The 25,274-nt window shown below is 41.4% G+C and overlaps 1 protein-coding gene across 1 annotated transcript in view; it reads right to left on the minus strand.

Annotated features, from left to right (window-relative positions):
- The window catches only part of wwp2 (WW domain containing E3 ubiquitin protein ligase 2), a 307,842-nt gene that overhangs the window by 20,162 nt on the left and 262,406 nt on the right, over positions 1 to 25,274 (minus strand). Inside the window, exons 13-19 of the mRNA XM_072517953.1 lie at positions 23,910 to 24,044; positions 22,412 to 22,487; positions 20,862 to 20,933; positions 19,296 to 19,384; positions 10,341 to 10,500; positions 7,289 to 7,422; positions 6,836 to 6,976 (exon numbers count right to left, since the gene is read on the minus strand). Coding sequence (XP_072374054.1) covers positions 6,836 to 6,976; positions 7,289 to 7,422; positions 10,341 to 10,500; positions 19,296 to 19,384; positions 20,862 to 20,933; positions 22,412 to 22,487; positions 23,910 to 24,044 — 807 coding nt within the window. The remainder of the gene's footprint in view (positions 1 to 6,835; positions 6,977 to 7,288; positions 7,423 to 10,340; positions 10,501 to 19,295; positions 19,385 to 20,861; positions 20,934 to 22,411; positions 22,488 to 23,909; positions 24,045 to 25,274) is intronic.

Genomic DNA, 25,274 nt, shown 5'->3' on the forward strand with positions numbered 1-25,274 from the left:
TCGAAAGGTGGTGGTGAGAGGTGAGGTAATTTTGTTTAAGGCCAGGGTGGATAAAGAGGAGAGGTTGGAGCGGCAGAGGGTAATAGATGAGATGTTGGAGGTAGATAGGAGGAATGCAGAGGATGGGAACCCGGCGAAGCTGGAAAAGAGGAAGGAACTACAGGCGAGCTTCGACCGACTGTCCACCAGGAAGGCGGTGCGCCAACTGAGACGAGCAAGGGGTGCAGTTTATGAACATGGAGAGAAGGGGGCAGTGTCAGCGGTGTACGGGGCGTATGTTAGCAGGTCAGCTCCGGAGGGAGGCAGCGGCAAGGGAAATTCTTCAGGTGAAGGATAGGGCAGGGAAGTTGGTGGTGGCCCCAGTGCTGATTAACAAGGTTTTTGAGGAGTTTTATGAGAGGTTGTACAGGTCAGAGCCACTCGGGGGAGACCGTGAGATGCAGGAATTTCTAGATGGGTTGGAGTACCTGAGGCTAGGGGAGGGGGACAGGGCTACATTAGAAGGAGCAATAGTGGAGCAGGAGATAAAGGATGCGATTGGGAGGATGCAGTCGGGGAAGATGGCAGGGTCGGATGGGTTTCCGGTGGAATATTATAAAAAATTTAAGGATAGGTTGGCACCCCTGATGGTGGGGATGTTTGAGGAGGCGATAGTGAAGGGGGTGTTGTCGCAAGCCTTGGGGCAGGCATCGATTTCCCTGTTACTAAAAAAAGATAAGGATCCGACGGAGTGTGGGTCGTATCGGCCCATATCACTTCTGAATGTGGACGTCAAAGTGTTGGCGAAGGTACTGGCGGGTAGGCTGGAGGAGTGCCTTCCGAAGGTGATAGGGGAGGATCAGACGGGGTTCCTGAAAGGGAGGCAGCTGTTTTCGAACATTAGGAGGGTTTTGAACGTTGTTATGGCACCGGCGGAAAGAAAGGAAACAGAGGTAGTTGTGGCATTGGACGCCGAGAAGGCGTTTGATCGGGTAGAATGGGGGTACCTGATGGCAGTGCTGGAGCAGTTTGGGATTGGACCAAGGTTTGTGAACTGGGTAAAGCTATTACATAAGGAACCGAAGGCGAGTGTCGCACAAATAATATCAGCTCGAGATACTTTTCTCTCCACCATGGGGCGAGACAGGGATGTCCTATGTCCCCCCTGCTGTTTGCACTTACGATTGAGCCGTTGGCCATCGCTTTGAGAAGTTTGGGAGCATGGAAAGGAATAGTGCGGGGGTGGGGGGGGGGGGGTGGGGATCGAGCATAGGGTGTCCTTATATGCCGACGACTTGCTGCTCTATGTGTTGGAGCCGAGTGCGTCGATAGGAGGAATATTGGAGCTATTGCGGATATTTGGGTCTTTCTCAGGGTGCAGGTTGAACCTGGACAAGAGTGAGTACTTTGTGGTGTCTCGGCCGGGGGTGGGGGCAGGGGTGGGGGGGCTGCCATTCTGTAGAGCAGGGACTCATTTTAGGTATCTGGGGGTGCAGGTTGCCCGGGAGTGGGGGCGGCTTCGCAGTTACAACATCACTAGTTTGGTGGGGAGAGCGAAAGCCGATCTGGCAAGGTGGGACGGCCTTCCTCTGTCACTGGCGGGTCGGGTACAGGCGGTTAAAATGAATGTGTTGCCGCGATCCCGGTTTATTTTTCAATGCCTACCGATTTTCCTGCCAAAGTCTTTTTTCAGGGCGATTGAGGGAAGGATTACCTCATCCATATGGGGAGGGAAGGTGGCCAGAGCGAGAAAGGTGCTGCTACAGAGGGGAAGGCAGGCAGGGGGTTTGGGTCTCCCAAACCTGTTGTACTACTACTGGGCGGCAAACGTGGAGAAAGTGCGGAGCTGGGTCAGAGGGGTTGATTCTCAGTGGGTCAGAATGGAGGAGAGTTTGTGCAGGGGGTCGGGGCTGAAGGCACTAGCAACAAGGCCGCTCCTGATAGCTCCGGGGAAATATTCAGGGAGTCCGGTAATAATAGCTTCATTGAACATCTGGAGGCAATTTCGCCAACACTTCAGGTTGGGTTCAGGGTCAAGGGAAATGCCGATTCGGGGGAACCACAGATTTGAGCCAGGGAGATGGGATGGAAGTTTTCAAAAATGGGAAGAGAAGGGGATTAAGACGCTAAAAGATTTGTTTCTTCGGGGTCGGTTTGCAGGATTGAGGGAGCTGGAAGCAAAGTATGGGCTAGAGCAGGGAGAAGTGTTTAGGTACATGCAGGTTCGGGATTTTGCCAGGAAGGAGATACAGAGCTTCCCAGAGGAACCGGCCTCCACATTGCTGGAGGAGGTGTTGATGACAAGGGGACTGGAAAAGGGGGCAGTGTCAGTGATGTACGGAGCTATTCTGGAAGAGGATAAGGCACCACTGGAAGGGATCAAAGCAAAATGGGAGGAAGAGCTGGGAGAGGTTATAGAGGAGGGGGTCTGGTGTGAGGTGTTCCGGAGAGTGAATGCCTCCACCTCATGTGTGAGGTTGGGGCTGATACAGGTGAAGGTGGTATATAGAGCGCACCTCACGAGGGCGAGGATGAGCCGATTTTTGAACGAGTAGAGGGTGTGTGTGAGCGTAGCGGGGGGGGGGGGGGGGGGGGGGGGGGGGGGGGGGGGGGGGGGGGCGCGAATCACGTTCATATGTTTTGGTCCTGTCCAAAGCTAGGGGAGTACTGGAAGGAGGTGTTTAGGGTAATTTCCAAGGTGGTGCGCGTGAAACTGGACCCGAGTCCCCAGGAGGCCATATTCGGGGTGTCGGACCAGCCAGGGTTGGAAACGGGAGCGGAGGCAGATATCATAGCCTTCGCCTCGTTGATCGCCCGAAGGCGGATCCTGCTGGGATGGAGAGCAGCCTCTCCACCCAGTGCCCTGGCGTGGCGCTTTTAAAAAGGAACACATGGAATTGTATGAAGAGAGAGCACTGTACAGTGCATTGTCAAAAGTATATATTTTTTACAGTAGCAGGTATTATAGTCAAGTTTGATCAAGAGGACCTCCGGTGGCGACAGGTAGGAGAAGGTCACGCATAAGGTAGCTCCCGCCATGGTCTTTGTTTATTGGACTTTTTATCCTGATTCCCAGGGCTTTCGGTTGTCAAAACCCGCCCTTTATATGGGATAAGGCATTTGTCGGCGAAAATATGTTGAAATCTATGAAGAAGATTGGTGGCAAGAAGATTACAGGGGGTAATCCTTCAACGGAGCCAGAATACCCGCTGAGCTCAGCAGGAGGGAAGGTTGCGAACCCGGTTCATATCACAGTGGAAACGCTGACTGGGTGATTGCGCAGGAGTTTGAAGAACAGCTTACGAAGCATTTTGAGGTGCAGGGCAGGGTGATGATGGAAACCCTTAAGCGGTCAATTAAGGAGGCACCTGGCCCAAAATGGGAGAAGCTGGAAAAAACCTCAGAGGCGGTGAAGGAGCATGGAGAGGTATTGAAAGGTGTGGAGGCGGCCTTGTCATGGCATGGTGATACAGTCGCCTCGCTGGAAGCTGAGATGTTGCTGGTGGAGGAGGAACAAGGCTTTGAGGGCAAAGTTGGATTGACTTGGAGAACAGGTCGAGCACTGAATTATAATCCAAGAACTAACAGTTTTATTTTTGCTTTCATAGCAGGAATTCATGTATTTTTTGAAAAATTAAATTTTTTGATCGATCACCTCTGTTAGTAAGCTGTTCCACAATTCTATCATCCTCCAATTGAAACACTAGGCCAGCATTTCTCATTTCAAAAGCCCTTAACCTTAGCCCTAAACTATGATGTCTAATTCTCAAATGCTGGATCTAAATTCATCAGAATGCCCCCGTTAACCCCTCTTCTCTTGAGAGTAAAAAACATAAGAAATAGGAACAGGAGTAGTCCATTTTGACTCTTGAGCCTACTCTGCTACTCAATAAGATCATGGCTGATCTTGTACCTCAACTACGCTGTTTCATATCCTGCGATTCCCTTAGCATCTAAAAGTATATCAATCTCTAATGTGAATATACTCAACAATTGAGTATCAAGCCTTTCAAATAAATCTCTGTAATAAAGTCCGACAAATCAATAGTTGTCCTCATTTCATGCTGTAATTCCATGTCAACTTTGTGATTTGTGTACAAAGGCAACCACTTTCCTCAGAAACCTAACATGTCTCAGATTCACTATTTTAAAATCTTTCCTGTAATACGAAGATGACAACTGAACAGAATAATCTGGATTCAGCCACGCCTATACAAGATACAAGCTCAACATCAGCTCAAATTTCTGACTATATTTCTACTGTGAATTTACTTTATGACCATCTGTGATTGGTTGTATAGTTTGGTATACAAAGGCGCCATTGCTACTGCCAGTACCAATTCTAACTGGCTGAGAGAAATAGTAGGGTGAGGCAAGTCAGTAATCCCATCTGGAGTACTGCCATAAAAGTGAAGTGATCCATAAAGCAATTATGCTGATAACCAACCACACTCTCCAAACTTTAAATTACAGTGGCAAATAACTTATAGAGGTGGCACAGTGGTTAGCATTGCTGCCTCACAGCTCCAGGGTCCGAGGTTCAATTCCGGCCTCGAATGACTGTCTGTGCGGAGTCTGCACTTTCTCTCCATGTCTGCGCGGGTTACCTCTGTGTGCTCTGGTTTCCTCCCACAGTCCAAAGATGTGCAGGTTAGGTGGATTGGCCATGCTAAATTGACTCTTAGTTTCATAAAGATTAGGTGGGCTTACTAGGGTGGAGGTGTGGGCCTAAGTAGGTGCACTTTCCAAGGGCCGGTGCAGACCCTGAAGGAATCTATAATTTATGGGATCTTAACCTGTCGAACTACGCCAAGTTTGGGGGAAGCTTAGTTGATGAATCAAGTCCTGGCGCAATACGACAAGTTGTAAGATTTGTACTATTTGTAGACCGTGTTAAGTTGTTCGATTCCTTGTATTATTCGACTGTGTATAGTTGAAGGAATTTATATCATCTCTGCTATTCGGTTATCAGTAGCACTTTGCGAATACTGGAACTCAGCAGAAATTTGCAGTATAAACTCCTCAGGTGCCAAAAAGAATTGTTTTATTTGTAGTCGCTTGATTACAATTTGAAAGTCATTTAAAAGGCAATTCGTAGACAATTCGGAGCTTTCAGAGAATTACAGACATTATCTTTCTTTGCTTAGGCAGACAGCTCAAAAGTAACTTTTAAAAGGTCAAAGTCTGGCAATGAAACATGAAAAGAGAGAGAAAGCTAATCTTCAGCTAAACTCAAACTCAAAGTCAAAAGTGGACTAACATCACTGACACAGACTGTTAGGCTGACAGAACCCCCAAAAGACATCTCTAAAATGGAGACTATAAAGGACAAAACTGACTAAACTAAACACTAAAACCAAACCTAACCTACAAAGACAATACTCACAAAGACAACAAAACCCAAAATGGCGGGGAGAAACTTTTTAGTTATACACTTTCATATCTGTCTTAAGTCATCTAATTACACCCCGATATAATCCTAATTGGTTTGGGTTAGACTCAAACACATTTGATTTGATGGCAAGCCGTCCATCTTCAGTGTGCAACATCAGCTTTTCTGACCCAGCTGTTATCTGCATTGTGAACAATGGTGCCTTCATGTTGCTGTGTATTCAATCCCTTGACCTTGACAATTAGCACAAGACAGTGTCAAATTATCTTGCAACTGTGCTTTTTTTAATGTCACACTGTCTTTGAAAATATGCATTTGCCAGAACAACGGACTTCAGTATAAGTGAATTATGCTGTATAAATGGGTATTAAAAACTGGGGCTCAACATTTATGCTTAAACAGCTATCTTTTACCTATACTAGTTGTATTTGAAATACCTGGCTTCTACAGACCCGATGGGCCGAATGGCTTCCTTCTGCACTGTAAATTCTATGATAATCTATGAAACTTTACAACATTAAATGGCAATCACTTGGTCAGAAGGTTCGTGCTTAACTATCAGAAAACAGACAAGGACTGGATTTAACAACTTAAAATTCAAAACTGGTAGGGTGAGACATTGATCTAAATAAAATGTTTAGCACGTTTTAAAAAAGGGTTATCAAGTTCAAAAAAATATTTTTTAATTTAAAAAAGGTAACATTTTTTGGTATGTTCAAAATGTAAATTTTTACAAGTGGTTTTGTGAGAAAAAATATGGCAGCTGAACGCTTCAGCTTTTTACAACAATTTGTTTGGCTTCTTTTCCACATTTTTAAATTAATAGATTGTCCTTGGTGCTCATGTCTCAGGGTCCTGAATTGTTGCTCATTTAACTGACAATAAATTTATGCCAATCAAAAATGTTGTCCATAAAGTGAAATGCTGAAATGTAACAATCAGTGCATGTCACAGAGAGTTTTATGGCAGTTAATGTATGAGCTATATTTAATATACAACTAGCCAATATCATTGCTCACAGTAGATCAAATGATGAGTTCTACAAGGTCAGGATTTATTATACCATGTAAGGTGCAAAATGTGTGGCCTCTTTAAGGCTACAAAGTATTGCTAAGTAAATACTGGATTAATTCAACTGCCTGTAATGAGATTGCAGGTGTCTTGCTCCTGTGCTCCTTGAAGCTTTCTTTTAATTATTTTCTTTAAGTACAAAACTGAAAATTGAGTTTGACACTTAAAGCTTAGCAGAGAACTGTGACAGACAAGAAGTTTACACATCATCTAAATATTGATACAGAACAAAACTTCCACATCACTAACAGAAGAAGCAAATAGATAATTATATTTATGAAAACAATTTCCACATTTGACTGGTATATTGTTTTCCTACTGTGGGCTATAACAAAATAAACATGTCTACAGATTTCTAAATTAAAATTGCAAAAAAAAATTAGAATTGTTAACCTCATGTACTCCTCCTTATTCTCTTCAATGACCATAATATTTTCCCCATCTTTTTTCAGCTCATGGGTTGTAATTTTCCCCAATATTTCCATATCCTGAGCAAAATACAGATCCAAGCCACACTCTTCTACATTGTTCTCCCTGAAAAGGAGGAAAATTAAATACATTCAAATAACCTAATAAGTTTAGCTTCGCACAATTATCTGTACCAGCCAGTCCTCAATTTTGCATTAATTTCCTGAGAAACAATTACAAATGTATGCATCACTACCCTATCACACTATTTCCAAACATTTTTTCCTGTATTAAGAGGCCAGTTGAAATACAAAATTAAAATGATCAATTTCAGTAGGCCGAGAGGGTTAACTGTATATTAACAATAAAATACGTACTTGAGTCATTTTACAATCAAACACATTATGCTTACACATTCAAATATATTGTTATACTTACTTGATCCACAGTAGAGAATTGTAGAACTCTGGGTCAATTGATTCCAAGTCCTTCATTGTCGGCTTTTTATCAAGCATCCGCTTATAAAACGGCAATGTGAATCCTGTATCGATAAATTTACCATGGTAAAGAGCCTAGAAGTAAACAAAACAAACAAACCAAGTCAAAATAAGGTTTCATATTACAGCTCACAAGGAAATTTGGAGAAGGCTGCAAGTGGCAACCAGCAGGACCTCCAGGTACTCACAAGGAATAATTGGAAAAAATGCACCCACATCTTCCAATAAAACCTCTGAGATCCTATTTCATGCCAGACAAAGTCTTAATACCAGATGTAAGATCTTTGATTAGTTCATTATCCAAAATGAGGTAATGAGAGAGAACCAGCATGGATCTCAAATGGGATATCATTTCGAATGGATCTAGTTGAATTTTCTGAGGAAGTAACTGTATATTAGCATTAAAATATAGTAAATAAGAAAGTGTCTATGGATGTTATTTATATGAACTTCCAGAAGGCATTCAACCAAATTTGACAAAAAGAACTGTTAACAAAAATGCATGTATGAAATTGGGTGCAATCTATTGGTTTGGATGGGAAATTGATTAGAAGCTTAGAGACAACAAGAAGGGATAATGAGTACGTAGTCAAATTGACAGTCCATGATTAGTGGTGTCTTGTAGAGATATGTACTGGGACCTCAGCTTTTCATTGTATTTATAAATGGTTTGGATGAAGGAATATAGGCACATAGATAAAATTGCTGACAACGCTAAGTCATGTAACACTGTAAATAATGTAGGTGGATTGAACAAGTTACAAAAGGACATTGCTAGATAAGTGAGTGGGCAGGATTACAGTTGATGGGAGTTCAATGCAGGAATATATGGGGTCATCCACTTTGGACCCAAGAAAGATAAATTAGTGCACTTTCGAGGAACGAGAAACTGTGAATGGGCAGAGATTTAGGGGACCAAGTACAGAATCACTAAAACCTGGTAGAACGGACAAATAATAATTGAAAAGCCTAAGATGTTAGCCTTCATAAAAAAGAATATTAAGGAGTACAAGTTATATAGATCCTAACAGTGCTCTGTGTAAACATCACCTGGAAGTACTGCACTGAATTCGAGGCACCACACTTCAGGAAGGATATATTAGTCTTGGGGTGGGGACAGCACATATTCACCAGACCAATATTTTGGTGAAAAGGGCTAAACTATGAGGGCAGGATGTACAGACTAAGCTTGTATTCCCCTGAATAAAGAAAAATATGGGGTGTTCCAACTGAAATGTTCAAGGTGGCCAAAAGAATTGATAGATTAGATAAGCTATTTCCTTTGGTGGACCCCAAACAATGGGATATAACCTTCAAATTAGAACCAAATTGTACGGGGGGGGGGGGGGGGGTATCGGAAATCTGCCCAAAAAACTGCTGAGACAAAATCAATTCAAAATGATAAAATTGAGATTGGTACATTTTTGTTCGGCGAGGGTATTGAGAGCTATGGTAGATGAAAATAAGGTACAGATCTGCCGTGATGTAACTGAATGACAGAACAAGCTCCAGGCGCTGCATGGGCCACTCTTGTTCTATGTTCCAACAATAAAAATAACTTGCACTTATATTGAGCTTTTAACACCGTAAAACACTCCAAAGCACATCATTGTGTGTTATTAAATGAAATTTGGCATCCAAGCCACATGAGGAAATATTAGAACAGCTAATTTGTGAAAGAAGTAGGTTTCAAGGAATGTCTAAAAGGAAGAGCAGGATCGAGAGGCAGAGAACTTTAGGGAGGAAATTCCACAGCACAAGGAACTAAAGGCAAGGCCACCAGCAATAAAAATCGGCGGCTCACAATGATGCCAGAACTGGAAGGCACAGAGATCTCAATGATTTGTAGGACAGGAGGAATTACAGAGACAGAGGAAGGAGGTCATGGAGGGATTTGAAAACAATGATGAGAATAATAAAATCGAGGCATCAATATTTTCTGGTGGGGGAAAGAAGGGGGGGGGGGCTAGGGGGCCGAAGGAGAACTAGAAGGAGAACGTAGGGGCAGCACGGTAGCACAAGTGGATAGCACTGTGGCTTCACAGTGCCAGGGTCCCAGGTTCGATTCCCCGCTGGGTCACTGTCTGTGCGGAGTCTGCGCATTCTCCCCGTGTCTGCGTGGATTTCCTCCGGGTGCTCCGGTTTCCTCCCACAGTCTAAAGACGTGCAGGTTAGGTGGATTGGCCATGCTAAATTGCCCTTAGTGTCCAAAAAAGTTAGGAGGGGTTATTGGGTTACGGGAATAGGGTGGAAGTGAGGACTTAAGTGGGTCGGTGCAGACTTGATGGGCCGAATGGCCTCCTTCTGCACTGTATGTTCTATGTTAGTCCCCTATGGATAGTGTACACTGATTTCAGCAGCATCACAATGCACATATTGGAAGTCCAAATTTAAGTGTGTGCCACAGCTCAGTGGTATCACTCTCACTTCTAGGATGGTTGCGGGTTCAATCCCCATTTCTGAGCATGCAATCTATGATGGCACTGCAGTTCTAAGGGAGTGCTGTATGGTTGGTGGTGCTATCTTGTGGCTGAAATGTTAAACTCAGGCCATGTTGACCCCTCTGTGGACCTAAAGAATCCATGACAATATCTGAAATAGTGCAAGAATACCCTGGCCTATATTGATCAATTAAAAAATAAATTATTTGACTATGCTCTGTGGAAATTTCTCTATTTTTCCTATGTTACAGTATTTCTTCCAAAATATTCCATTGGTTCCGAAATGCTTTGGTGCTTGCATAGATTGTGAAAGCATTACAGAAGCACAAATTCTCTTTTTCCAAGTATTCCTGGCAGACGCGCATTCAGGTTGGCAGAAATGGAACTTCAGTTAAGCCAATATCAAAATTTACAGGTTATGGATCTCAAATTGAATTCCCAAACACCGTTTTAATACAACATGGAACATGTGCACTTTGGAAATGGCTAAGGTATTTGGAATTCATGCAGGTACACATTCAATATTTCAATAACTTCCATCACTAGACTTACCATCGCTATGAACCTTCCAATAAAACGGAAATAGGTCAAGTGATCCGGATTAATTGATGATGCGGGGTTGATCTGTAGACAGTAGTTGTTCTTTCCAGCATATTCAAACAAGCAGTACATTGGATTCAGAACTTCATGGGAAAGCAGGAAAAACCACTCTCTATGGAACAATAGTAAACTCAAATAATAAATGTTTGAAAGTTTATCAACTTAAATTGCGTGAATAATCAAAACACAATTTCTATTTTGTTATTCAAAGATTGTGCATTGAAAAGAAACAGATGTTTCACCATCTCACTGTTCCTTCTGCAGCCAAGAAATCACAAGCTGTTCTTCTACTTCTGATGCTGATGAACAATGGACAGAAACAGTCATTTCCCAGCAGTGGGTCAAATAAGGCTTCATTTTGCCACCTCTATCGCTTTATTCAGAAATGATCATATGGCAATTTAATGGCAATCCTATCATCAGTTTTCAGAGAGTCACAGAGTCATTAGCATACAACGGGTGATCATTTGGCCCTATGAGGCCATGTCGGTTCCATGTCGAGCAATATAGTCAGTCCTATACCCCCGCTTCATCCTGTAGCCCGGCAAGTCTATATCCCTCTAGGCCCCATCCAATTTCCTTCTGAAATCATTCATCATCTTGGTTTCCACCACCTTTGCAGTCAGCGGGTTCCAGGTCACAACCACTCACTGTGTAAAAAAAAGACCAAACCTTGTCCAAACCTTAAATCCATTTTCATTATGCACTGTTTTTGTCCTTCACCCAATATTTGATGGCCATATCCCATAAGCCTCAATTTTGTTAATCAATCTTTACTGTAGCACAAACACTTTTCAAAATAAGCCAACAGCCATTGCTTTCCCTTCATCAACCTTCTGATGTTTCATCAAAAAATGTGATTAGGTTAGTCAATCATTTCTTTTTAAATTTAGGGTACCCAATTTTTTTTTTCCAATTAAGGGGCAATTTAGCGTGGCCAATCCACCTAACCTGCACATCTTTGGGTTGTGGGGGCGAAACCCACGCAGACATGGGGAGAATGTGCAAACTCCACATGGACAGTGACCCAGGGCCGGGATTCGAACAAGGGTCCTCAATGCCGCAGTTCAGTGCTAACCACTGAAGTCAATCATGATCTGCCTTTTACAAATATGGGCTGACTATCCTTAATTAGTTTAAATCTCTTGAAGCACTTGTTGATCTTTCCCTTGATTGTTTCCAAACCTTACCTACCACCGATGTTAAACTGACCCTACTTGTAGTTACTAGGAATGTCCTTACACTCTTTCTTGAATAAAAGTGTCACATATGCCACATGACAATCCTCTGGCACCTCCCTGATTCTAGGGAAAATTGGTAGATTACAGCAAGTCCTTCCGCCATCTCCACCCTTATTTCCTTTAGCAGCCTGGGATGCAAGCCATCTGACTGAGTGACGTACCCACTCTAAGCAAAGTCAGCCTTTCTAGTACATTTTCCCATCAATTTTAATTCCACTTGTTACTTCTACCATCTCCACTTCTACTGATATTTTGCTAGCTTCCACCTTCTCGGTAAACGTGATACAAAGTCATCTTTACCCTGCATCTCTCAGCATATATCACCCTCCTGGTCCCTAATAGATGCCACCCCACCTACTATTTACTTTTGGGCTCCCTTTTATGTTGATTGCAAATTTCTCATATTCTCTCTTTGCCAGTCTTATTTTCCTCTTCACTGCCCCTCTCAACTTATTGTATCTGGCCTGGTTCTCCATGAGGTATTCACCTGATACGCATCAGAAATCCTCTTATTTTTGTTTCATCATATTCTCTTTCCACTCTTGTCATCGTATGAGCCCTGGCTTTGCTTAACTTACCTGTTGCCTTTGTTGAAATGTACCTAGTTTATACTCAAAACACCTCCTCAAAGATCGCCCGGTGTTCCGTGACTGTTTTCCTGTCAATCTTTGGTTCCATTTTACTCTGTCCAGATCCCTTCTCAACTTACTGAAGTTAGCACTCTTCTAATTTAGACATTCTACTTTAAATTATTATGTTTGTTGTTCTTCATTGCTAATGTGAGCCTTATGATACAATGCTCACTCTTATCCAATTGTTCCCCCGCAAACATTTGGTCAGTTTGGCCCACCCCGATTTCCCTAAACCAGATTCAGCATTGCCTACTTTCTAACTGGATCAAAAATATACTAATCAAGGAAATTCTCGTGAACATATTTCAGAAATTCCTCCCTCCCCCTTACCATTACGCGAACATTATCCCAATCGGTATTTGGGAAATTTAAGTGCCCCCAAATCACCAGTCTATAGTTCTTGCGCAATTCTGTAATTGTCCTGCAGATTTGCTTCTCTCTCACTATTTGGAGGCCATTAAAATATCCCCTGAATATTGACCATACCTTTTTTGGCTTCTTAACTTTCACCAAACTGATGCTGTTCTTGCCATCTCAAGGACATCCTCTCTTTCCAACACTACAGTGTCTTCCCTAATCAGACTGCTACCTGCCTGTCTTTTTCCCTTCCCAATCTTTTCTGAATATCTGATGTAAAATTTTTGCAATACAGTTAAAAAGTTATTCTCAGAGAAAAAATTGAAAAAAAGCAAAAATAAATGCTACCTTCCCCCCGCCCAAACATCAGTACAGTCAATTTTACAGATCATATTAGATGGGTGACTCTTAACACCCCTCTGAAATGGTGCAGCAAGCCATTCTGTGTACCAAGTCTCCACAGTAAAGTTGTAGAATTAAAAGCCAGAGGACCACATGGCACTGACCTGGGCACAGAAATGACACAAACAAACCCAGCCCAGTCAACTCTGCAAAGTCCTCTTCACAAACATTTACACGCCACTACCATCTAGACTCAACCACCTTCAGCTGCTTCATCCATCACAAGATGAGAACTGGGGATGTCCACTGATTCATGATTCCTCAGAAACTGAAGTAATCTGTGCTTCAGGGTTGGACAATATTCAGGCTGGGTTGATAAGTGGCAAATAACATTTGCAGCACTCAAGTAGCAAGCAATGACAATCTCCAACAAGAGAGAATCTAATCATCTTCGCTTGCCATTCAATGGCATTAACATGGCTAAAACCCAACCGCCAACATCCTGGGGCGGAGGGGGTAGGTCCACCATTGACAAGAAAAGTTATCTGGACTAGCCATTTAAATACAGAGCAGGTCAGAGGCTGAAAGTCCTGCAGTGAGTAGTCATCTTCTAGGAGTATCAAACACTTCCCATCAGGTACAAGTATTTACCTACATAGTAAAATTTCATTCCCTCTGCCTCAAGCGGAAAAAAAAAAAAATTCTATTGAATGAAAGTGATATTTCCCAGTTTGCATACCCCTGTACTGTCTCCTGGTTAAACAGAATTAATTAGAACTAGGTGCACAAATGTAATTCACATGGAACATTTGCAACCGACAGACAAAGCAGACTTTTCTTCCATTAGTCTGTGTGGGACATGACAGAACTCAGACTCCACTACTCATGTCACATGTTTTTATTGTGTTGAATTTTATTGAAATTAGTTCAGGTTTAATATTGATGACAAACTTCATTGGTACCTTTTTTAAAATAAGTTTAGAGTACCCAATTCTTTTTTTCCCCCCAATTAGGGGGCAATTTAGTGTGGCCAATCCACGGAGCCTGGGTTGTGAGGTTGAGCAGAACCTTAAAGCCTGTGATAGGTACATAATTTGGTTAAAGGGTAAAGCCACAAATAAAATCATAATTACTTGCTTTTTCAAACAAATGTCAAAGTTAAAAACTGCTTTGATTTCAACAATGATCTTTTAAAATGTTAATTTGACAGAAACATATATACTGCATATTGTTCAGTCCACCTATTCTCCAGATAGAAAAGGTTTCTCTGCAAACAAGTTATACTTGCTCATAATCATTATGTAACTATCAACTGAACAGAGTTTCAGCTAACGTCCAGCACAACAATTGCAGATGAAGGAAGAACCTCAGCACAGAGACAAGTGGCTTTCACTGATGCAGGAAGATTCTCAGCAGCCTGTCCGTGGTTCTACCCTGTGGTAGAACAGCATGACGTAACCTACCATAGGGTAAAACCACTGGTAGGTCACAGAGTGAAAGGGGCTGCAGGAAGCGATGATGGAGACTCTAATTACAGGCACTTCATCCACCAAGAAAGAATAGAAAAATTGCAAATCAACATTCTCATACAAAGGATAACATAAAAACAACAGAAGCTTATCCAGCAGTCTGTATCAAAAGCTACACCATTATAAAAAACATACAGTAATGAAATCAACAAAAATTATCTTTTAATGGCCATGTCATTTTAGGAAATTTTAAATTCATGAATTTCAGGATAACCACAATGATGATCAAAATTTTAATTATCATCTGCAACTTTTCATGAAGATTTTAAAATGGTTTAATACACCTGCTGGAGTTTAACGTACATTTTTACATCCAAAACTAAACATACTGCATATCATTTATATATTTTGCATTCAAAACTAATTCATATCATCTCTTAAACCAAATCTGGACACAAAAATTTGAGAAGCATCAATTTCAGTTGTTAGGTGTGTGTGATTATGTATTGCAAAAAATACCTGAAAATATTGCATTGCATTATCAAATATTCTTGCATGGTGCTTGGAGCTAACTTTCATCAAGTTATTTCACTGAAAACATTCCGTCAAATTGTTAAGAATTGGGGAAAATTAAGATTAATAAATGAAATTGGGATAAAAGAAAATAAAACAGGGAAATGTCTGAAGAGATGTTGAGATGCGAATTAGTATATCAGTGAGAAAAGCAAGTGTTTACCGAGGTCACTAGAGGAAGACATGGGGGGGGGGGGCACGGTGGCACAGTGGTTAGCACCGCTGCCTCAAGGTGCCGAGGTCCCAGGTTCGATCCCAGCTCTGGGTCACTATCCATGCGGAGTTTGCACATTCTCCCCGTGTTTGCGAGGGTTTCACCCCCACAATTCAAAAGATTTTAAAAAAATTAATTTAGAGTACCCAATTATTTTTTTTTTCCAATTAAGGGGCAATTTAGCGTGGCCAATCCACTTAACCTGCACATCTTTGGGTTGTGGGGGTGAGAATGTGCAAACTCCACATGGCCAGTGATCCAGGGCCGGGATTCGAACCTGGGCTCTCAGCTCTGCAGTCCCAGTGCTAACCACTGCGCCGCATGCTGCCCCTCACAACTCAAAGATGTGCAGGGTAGGTGGATTGGCTTTGCTAAATTGCTCCTTAATTGGAAAAAATGAATTGGGTACTCTAAAGTTTAAAAAAAATGGATATTGCGATGAAATCTGCTGTTCAAGACCAAGGGGAAGCGCGTGCAAGCTGTGCTCTGCATTAACTTCGGTTTAAAAGCCTGTACTACTGAGACAGTCCCTAACTGAAAGGGAAACAAAGACTTCAGGTTTGTAATATTAGATTCCTGGCTATGATGTCAGAATTCTGGGAAATTAGACTGTGATGTCAGCTTGCTAGGAGAAGGAAGTTGGATTGTGAAAAAGAACATGGCTCTCATAGATCAGATTTCAGCAGGTCAAGGCAGGCAGGCTGTGGGAAGCTGTGTGTGGGGGACGGCTGAAATGACTGAAACCTGAAAGCTGTCGTGAACCAGGCTGAGGCGGGTCTGCAGAACTGTGCCATTTTGATGATAGCTATATCCATGGAACTTAGATGGGGTAAAGCTGTTTTTGAGAGGTGACCAAATCCTGCGTATAGAAAAGCAGTTGAACTCTACCTGAGCAAGACAAAGCTGTGAAGGACTTTGTGGCTGCATGTGGTGCCATGTGTTGTGGGAACTCCTAATAAATCTATGAGTTTTTTGTTGTTGTGTTGGTTATTTAAAATGTAATATATAGTTTATATTGAATAGAATTGGTCTGTTTAATTCATGTTTAATTTATATGGGGTTTGCTTTGATTGCTAAAGTAACAAAAAGTAAAATCTTGCCCATAGGGAGAGTACAGGGTCCACATGTTCCAATGAAGAAAAAGGGGGGCCCAACCAATCCAGTGAACCCTGGATAGTGAGGGATCTACAGCATTGGATAAAGAGAAAGGGGGAAGCTAATGGCAGATATTGAAGGCTCAAAATAGCAGAAGCCCTAGAGGAGTACAGAATGTGCAAGAGGGAATGTAAAAAGGAAATTGGGAGAGCAAAAAGGGGACATTAAAGGATACTGACGGGTAAAATAAAGTAAAATCTTAATTTGTTTACAAGTACATTTAGGGTAAGATTCTTGGTAGTGTGGATGAGCAGAGAGATCTCGGTGTCCATGTACATAGATCCCTGAAAGCTGCCACCCAGGTTGAGAGGGTTGTTAAGAAGGCTTACGGTGTGTTAGCTTTTATTGGTAGAGGGATTGAGTTTCGGAGCCATGAGGTCATGTTGCAGTTGTACAAAACTCTGGTGCGGCCGCATTTGGAGTATTGCGTGCAATTCTGGTCGCCGCATTATAGGAAGGATGTGGAAGCATTGGAAAGGGTGCAGAGGAGATTTACCAGAATGTTGCCTGGTATGGAGGGAAGATCTTATGAGGGAAGGCTGAGGGACTTGAGGCTGTTTTCGTTAGAGAGAAGATTAAGAGGTGACTTAATTGAGGCATACAAGATAATCGGAGGATTAGATAGGGTGGACAGTGAGAGCCTTTTTCCTCGGATGGTGATGTCTAGCACGAGGGGACATAGCTTTAAATTGAGGGGAGATAGATATAGGACAGATGTCAGATGTAGGTTCTTTACTCAGAGAGTAGTAAGGCATGGAATGCCCTGCCTGCAACAGTAGTGGACTCGCCAACACTAAGGGCATTCAAATGGTCATTGGGTAGACATATGGACGATAAGGGAATAGTGTAGATGGGCTTTAGAGTGGTTTCACAGGTCGACGCAACATCGAGGGCCGAAGGGCCCATACTGCGCTGTAATGTTCTATTAAGGGCCACAGTGGTAATTTGTGTGTGGAGCCAGAGGACATAGGTAAGGTTCTAAATGAATACTTTGTGTTGGTGTTCACCAGTGAGAAGGATGACGTGGGTATAAAAAATCAGGCAGAAAACCTGTGCTAACATTTTTAAAATTAACACAGACAGAGGAGGTTCTGAGTGGTTTGGCAAGCTTAATATTAGATAAATCTCCAGGGCCGGATGAAATGTATCCCAGGCTGTTTAAGTGAGGCAAGGGAATAAATAGCAGGGGCGCTTGCAGTCCTTTTCAATTCCTCACTGGCCACAGGAGAGGTGCCGGCGGACTGGAGGATAGCCAATGTGGTACCATTATTCAAGAAGGGAAGAAGGGATAAGCCAGGAAACTACAGTCCAGTCAGTCTAACTTCAGTGGTGGGAAAACTATTGGAAGCATTTATGACGGACAGAATTAATTTGCATTTGGAGAGGCAGGGGTTAATCAAGAACAGTCAACATGGTTTTGTTAAGGGAAGGTCATTTGTGACCAACTTGAATGAATTTTTCAAAGAGGTGACCATGTGTGTAGATGAGGGCAATGCATTTGACATTGTCTACTTGGACGTCAGCAAGGCTTTTGAGAAGGTTCCACATGGGAGATTATGGGATCCAAGGAAATTTGGCAAATTGGATCTCAAATTGGCTGAGTGGCAGGAAGTAGAGTGTGATGGTCACAGGATGTTTTTCTGACTGGAAGCCTGTGTCCAGTAGGGTCTTGCAGGGATCAGTGTTGGGACCCTTGCTGTTCGTGGTTTACATAAATGATTCAAACTTGAATATAGGGGGGTTGATCAGTAGGTTCGCGAATGATGTGAAAATTAGTGAGGTAGTGAATATGAGGTGGATAGTTTTAGATTACAGGAAACTATAGATGGGCTGATCAATGGCAGATGGAATTCAATCCAGATAAGTGTGAGGTGATACACTTGGGCAGGGCAAACAAGGCTAGGAAATACATGATGAATGGCAGGACCCTGGGAATTGCAATGGATCAGAGGGACCTTGGTGTGCATGTACCCTTAAGGTAGCAGGGAAGGTAGATAAAGTGGTTAAGAAGGCATATGGTATCCTTGCCTTTATTAGCCGAGGCATAGAGTTTAAGAGCAGGGAGTTTATGCTGGAACTGTATAGAATATTGGTTAGGCCACAGCTAGAGCTGTACAGTTCTGGAATCCACATTATAGAAGGGATGTGATAGCACTGGAAAGGGTGCAGAGGAGAATTACCAGGATGTTGCCTAGGCTGGAGAGTTTTAGGTTTGAAGATAAATTGAATAGACTGTGTTTGATTTCCTTGGAGCAGAGGAGACTGAGGGGGGATATGATTGAGATGCATAAAAGTATGAGGGACAAGGGGCATAGATAGAGTATACAGGAAGAAACTTTTCCCCTTGGTGGAGGGATCAATGACCAGGAGGCATAGATTTAAGGTAAGGGGCAGGAGGTTTAATGGGGATCATCATATTTATTAATCTACAAATAGGCATTAAACAAGCAGTTGAACATTTGCGGCTCGTGTCAGTCTTAGCCAGAATGTAATTCCTAAAGAAAGAACTTGCATTTATTTTGTGCCTTACATGTCTTCAGGCCATCCCAAAGCATTTCACAACTAATGAATTCTTGTTGCATTGGCAAATACCGCAACCAAATTGCACACATCTCACAAGAAGCAAATAAATGGACGACCAGGCAATTTTTAAAAATGCTGATTCAGCAAACAACATTGGCCAGGCACTACACAAACTTGGCATTATTCTTCAATTGTGCTTTGTGATCTCTTATATCCATCTGAACAGGCAAACAGGGCCTGAATATAATGATCCAAATGCAAAACAACCCTTTTGTGAATTCTGCAATCCCTCATTGTGTGCTCAAGTCTGTAGTTGGGCTTGAAACCATAATCTTGTGACTCAGTTGGGCAGAAAGCAGCAGGTATCACCCTAATAATTGTACTCTTGCAGTATTACTCACCTTGCTATGCCTCCATAGTCCAAACCTTCTTCTCCACGCATTATTATATACAATCGACGGCGCAAATCATATGGCTTCATGTTCATTATCTGGATGTTAAATGATGCAAAATAGTTTAATAACATTTATCAATTAAGAAATAAAATGCAGGGCCTTTTTCTGTCACTTTACATTTATAAAAAGATTAAAATTCCCACGCACACAATGATTGGTGATGATGTTATATAAGGAACTGCATGTGCTGAGCTTGTGTGTTCAATTTTAGTGAGTTGAATATTAGGAGCTAACGATAAATAACCCAGAATGTTGAAGTGACGGTGCCAATTCAACCCAGTTAATTCAGTCCCTGCATGTGATCAGTAACCAATTGTACAACCATTTAAAAAGTGCTTCAAGTCATTCTATTAGTGAGCTATTATTCACTGGAAAGATGTCAGCCTAAGTTTAGCTGCCAATTAACATATTTTCTAACCCAAGCAAAGCACATGGCAGAACAGAATAAGCAAAGGAGATAAATAGACAAATAAGGCCAAAGTCAATTGAGAGAGTGTCATCTCATTCTTTCTTTGTTCAGCATCCTCATTTTGCCACGCACATTGTTTAGATAAGGATATGAGAGTAGTGATAAATCTGAAGAGATGCAGAGTCAAAATCAAAAGCTGACAGTATGGAGAGGAGACATGAGCAACCAGAGAACCAAAGGAACTGTATTGGTACAGACTAGCAAAAGCAAAGAGAAAGCAAATTTGACTCATAAAACGCAGTAATTTGAGAGGAAAAATGTTGATATCTGCATCAATGTGGCTGATAGCATGAAAGAGGTTAGAAATAATGCTGTGTCCAATTAATATATAAATCCACAACTTAAACATGGATTGTTAGCAAAAAACGAGATCTTGCATACTAGTCAGTGATGACAGAAGTAGGCAGCTTTCAGCAGCTGCACCTGGCTACAAATGGACAGATATTTCTGATATGAATGATAGGCAACGAAGAAAAGTTCCAGATGTGGACAGACAGAATGCAATGATTCCCTCTCATGAAACAGTTAGAGGGAAGTGCTCAGGATATGTGGCCTTACCTGATAGCAAAAATGCAATAACATTAGCATACGGCATGGAATTGTCATGTGATTAGACATCGTGATAAGATGTCATGTAACTGACCCTTCAGGAGTGAGTATACCAAATTCTAATCGACTGTAAGGGTGCTCAACATGATATTTTCAAGAGAGATTCCTCAGCAACTGTCATTTGGTGACCCCCGATATAATTTAGCAGCCCAAAGCCATCATAGTAAGCAAGTCTCTTCAGATTCTGCTTATCTGCTTATCAGATTCAGTGATGGGAGTGGTGGGAGCAGGCTGGTTAAAGCTCTCCTATACACCTTTGCATCTTCAAATGTAGAATAACAAAATGACTACATAATAACGTTTTCAGTTCTATCTGTAAATTTCTCTGCAAGGAAATACTTTATTTCTAACATTTAAGTCTTAAAAATATATATTTTTAAATCTTTTCATTGGCATTTTTCATATTTATAAAAAGTCTTAAAAAAGTTTATTACCTGTTGAAAGGAATCCTCAAATAACGTCTGTCTGGAGACACTGATCTTAACGTGACTTGGTAATGCATTGGACTGAAATAACAATCAACATTCACCAAAAATGAGAACACCATTATCAGAAAAATATACAAATTTCTAGCTATATATACAGAACTCCAAAAGCGGGTTCAAAAGGCATGGGGCTGGATTCTCCGCACCCCGATGCCGAAATCGGGTTCGGCGACAGGGCGGAGAATATGTTTTCACGCATGAAATCGGGACCGGCACCGGTTCCGCGATTCTCCGCCCCCCGAAAAGCTGCGTATTCAGGGAGGATGCCGCGCCGAGTATCCACCACCTGAGGCCATTGCCTGTAGCGCGCCCCGCTATTCTCCGTCCCCGACCAGCTGAATTCCCGACAGTGGCCCTGCCGTTCGGGAAACTCAAAAGGCGGCAGTCGGGGGCGGGCCAATCGTAGGGCAGGGGGGGCCTCATTCGGGACTGGGGGCAATGTGTGCAGGCGGTCCAAGTCGGCTGGAGGCCGCCGCCATGCGCATGCGCGGCCTCTGACCCGGGCGTGCGGGGGGCTCTATCGGCAGCTGGACATGCGAGCTCTACAACAGCTGCCTGCTAGCCCCCTGCAAGGCTGTAAAAGATGCCACTATTCACGACGGCGTGAGGACATAGTCCCGAAAACGGAGAATCCAGCTCATGGTCTTTCAAGGAGATCTTACTTCTGCAGTGTACAGAAAAGCGTTAGTAAGGCATGGATTTTAAATAACTTAATTTCTTCACATGAATAGAATTCTACCTGAAAGAAATGGAGTTCAAAGTTCAGTGCTCGAATTCCAGTTTCAACTGTGAAATCTCTGCTTTAATCCATTATAAGTTTTCCTTCCATTCACAAAGCGATGAAAAATCATTTTTAAAATCTGGTAGAGGAGTAATACTTAGCCTCTACCTCAAATGTTATCTACATCTAACAGGTGTGTTATCCAAGAAGTAAACACCATTTTCAAAATAAAATGAAATAGAATAAAACCGCAAGTCAAAGACTCAGTTAAATAAAAGCAAAATACTCTGCGTGCTCTGAAAATGAAATAAAAACAAAAAGTGCTGGAAAAGCTCACAGTCTCTGCAGAGAGAGAAACAGAGTTAACATTTCGAGTCCAATATGACTCTTCTTTGGAATTGAGGAGGCGTGTTGGAAAACGTAATTCTGTTTCTCTCTCCACAGATGCTGTCAGACCTGAGTTTTGCCAGCACTTTTTGTTTTTATAATCAAAGACTCAGTTTCTACTCTTCTAACAGCCAGAACAAAATCGTCACTAAAACAAGTCACTTTGGATGACAGTTAAATACCATGCAAAGTCCGAAGTATCTTTAAAAACAAAATCATATTATGAGCTGAATAATCTTGTCGGGATAGTGTCTGCTCCTTCTGGAAAAACTGCAAGTTAAAATTGTACTGCTACAATCATTAATTTTTGTTGAGTTTAACTGCAGTAATTAATTTTGTCCTAACAATTTACATGTTATAATTCTTTATCTTTCAGTAGCATGATACTTACATGGCAGAGGAATCGGAACTGATGATACTTCCATCGAAAGCTTCGATCATATGCTGCCGGAGAGCCACTTTTAGCACTGCAGTTATTAGAAAGTAGAAGTATTGTAATGAGATTAACATGCTTTTACCACAACAAACTGGAGTTCACTCTGCTTAGCAAAGCAAATGTTGTATGTAACCAATGTTCAGATGTTTACACGGCAGAATTGTACTTCATTTCTAACTGTTATTGGAGTGATACATAAAAACATGTAAATGCATGTTAATTTAGTTAAAATCGTGAAAATATGAAATGTTAAAAATAAGCAATGGATGCACTTAGAGGGAAAAGCATGAAGTATGTTTACCAAGTATGTTTTATGTTACATTAGGTAATGCCTTTGAACACTACAAACTGTCAATTAGTGGAATACACTACTCGAAATCCACAGTATTATAGACTTAGTTGACGTGTTTGCACTAGTTAGTGAGAGGTATTCCTGCTTCTATTACACCATATTATCACATACAAATTGTCAGCATATTACTGTGGAGAGCCCACTATGTGCTGCATATGAGCTCCTTATACCCTCAATGCCAGATGTTCATCTACATCAACCATAGATCAGGTTATTTTTTAGGTAGGCTGACTAGATAATTTTCTCCGACCATTGAAATATATCAAGTCATGGGGGGAGCGGGATGAAATCTAGATGTTCTTCCGCTACCTGTCTCTACGACTGCAGCACAGGCATCAGGAGGGTTGCAGGTGGTTTACTTGGCATTCCAGCTGAGGAACCTGATGCGGGCTAAGAGTCCATTGAATTGAGAAGAAATGAGAAAGGACAGCCACAGGAATTGCAATGTTAGTTCTGAATTGTGATACATATCATTGCTCAGATGTTTCTGAAAGCAAAAATATTAATACCAAAATAATCAAATGAGCAATTTTCAGGAAGTGTTTTTACTGCATCGCAATTGTGAAGATAAATTGAAAAGATGCATTTTCGGTTTTTAATAAAATTCAGTGTATTCACCCTCTGAAGCATAATGGCTGTACACATGAAGATCTGGGTAGTCCATGCTTTTTTCATTTTATTTCATAATGAGGATGGATTATGATATCTTGCAAGGGTTTCAAGTTTGGTGTTTTTTTTTAGACACTTCAGTAAGAAAACCAAAGCCTAACAGTCAACTGACAATTTAGACATGAGTAAAGGTTCCAATTCTGGGGTTGAGATACTTGCATTGAAGGAGTTCAACTCCCAAAGCTGAACTTTCTGGAACTGAATTAACACCAAACCTGCACATTAGATTACTTTTGCCACTGATCACTTTTAACATTAAATTATGAATTACCATTGGTAATAACAGCACAGCACAAAATATGATTATATGCAAAACATAAAAATGAACCATTGCAATTTATATGCAAATATTCTGGAAAGGTAATCTCCCATGTTTTTGCCACAGTGCAAAAAAATAAAATTGCAATAATCCTAAACATAAAGCATATTTACCTAGATGTGGAATCAAATCCAGTTCGAGGATCTTTAAAGGTGGTGGAACAGGAATTATGGTCCACAAAATACCGAACCCCTTCACTTGTGTATTTCATCTCCCAGCCAGGTGGCAGTGGGGATTCTTGGATCATCCTATGAAAACCCAATTTTAGCTCATGTTACAGGAATATCTTTGCACAATAGCTGGACCAAATGAGACATATTGCAAATCAACTTGTTTCAAGTTTCACTACTGTGCACTGCAGACTAAGATGTGCAGTAAAGTACTGTAAGCTCCTCACGTCCTGAATGACTCAACAATGTTTTGTCCCCAGGAGAAGGAACTATTTTCCAATTACTTTCATTGCAATAGGAGTAATCATTACCAATGTAAATTGAGATCGAGTCCATCTAGGGCTGTCAAGATACCCCTACGAGGATTGAAGTCACTTTTCTATATTGCATTTAAAAACTACATAAGTTTGCAGCTTATTCCAATAAAAGACAAATTCAGAAATGTGTAATAGTTGCAAACATTCCTCTAATTCTAATGTAAAGCACTTAATCAGAATTTGGGGCAGAAATAATTTAAGTACATGAAGTGAAAACATATTTCAAAAGATAAAGGGTCAAAAGGCTACTTTTTTCTGCATCTGACTACAAAATGAATTTACTTCATGTTTTTGACAGTCACAATAATACCTAATATTAATTGCACCTTTAAGAGCACCACCACATTTTGGTTTAACTTTCACTAGTATCCAAAAGTGTAATACAATGCATTTTAATTTTATTGAAATCAGTGCTGCTTATCAATACAGCTATTATTCAGGAGCAAACAAGGGTACAGTACTTTTACTGATAGACATTGCATCATTGATTTATTATTTATCACCATATTGATAGGTATCTTTCATACTAAGAGTATAGATTCTAAATTAAAGTAATAGCTCAGAGGGTCAGCAGGGTGGCGCAGTGGTTCGATCCCGGCCCACAACCCAAGATGTGCAAGGTAGGTGGATTGGCCTCACTAAATTGTCCTTTAATTTGAAAAGAAAGAATTGGGTACTCTAACTTTTTTAAAAAATAGCTCAGACAACTTTTCAATCTAATTGTATGTTCAACATTGATCTTTTGAATTTAGTTAAATTTCCTAACGGAAGAGAGGACAGAAAGGGCTGAAGAAAAGCAGAACAAAAGCAGACATAAGAGTAACAGTTAACACTAAAAAATACAATTAATTTGAAATAAAATAAAATAAAATAAAAATTTTATGTATTTATTTTTTCCAATTAAGGGGAAATTTAGCGTGGCCAATTCACCTACCCTGCACATCTTTGAGTTGTGGGGGTGAGACCCACGCAGACACAGGGAGAATGTTCA

Source organism: Scyliorhinus torazame, chromosome 10 (genome assembly GCF_047496885.1).
Source record: "Scyliorhinus torazame isolate Kashiwa2021f chromosome 10, sScyTor2.1, whole genome shotgun sequence".
Taxonomy (NCBI): Eukaryota; Metazoa; Chordata; class Chondrichthyes; order Carcharhiniformes; family Scyliorhinidae; genus Scyliorhinus; species Scyliorhinus torazame.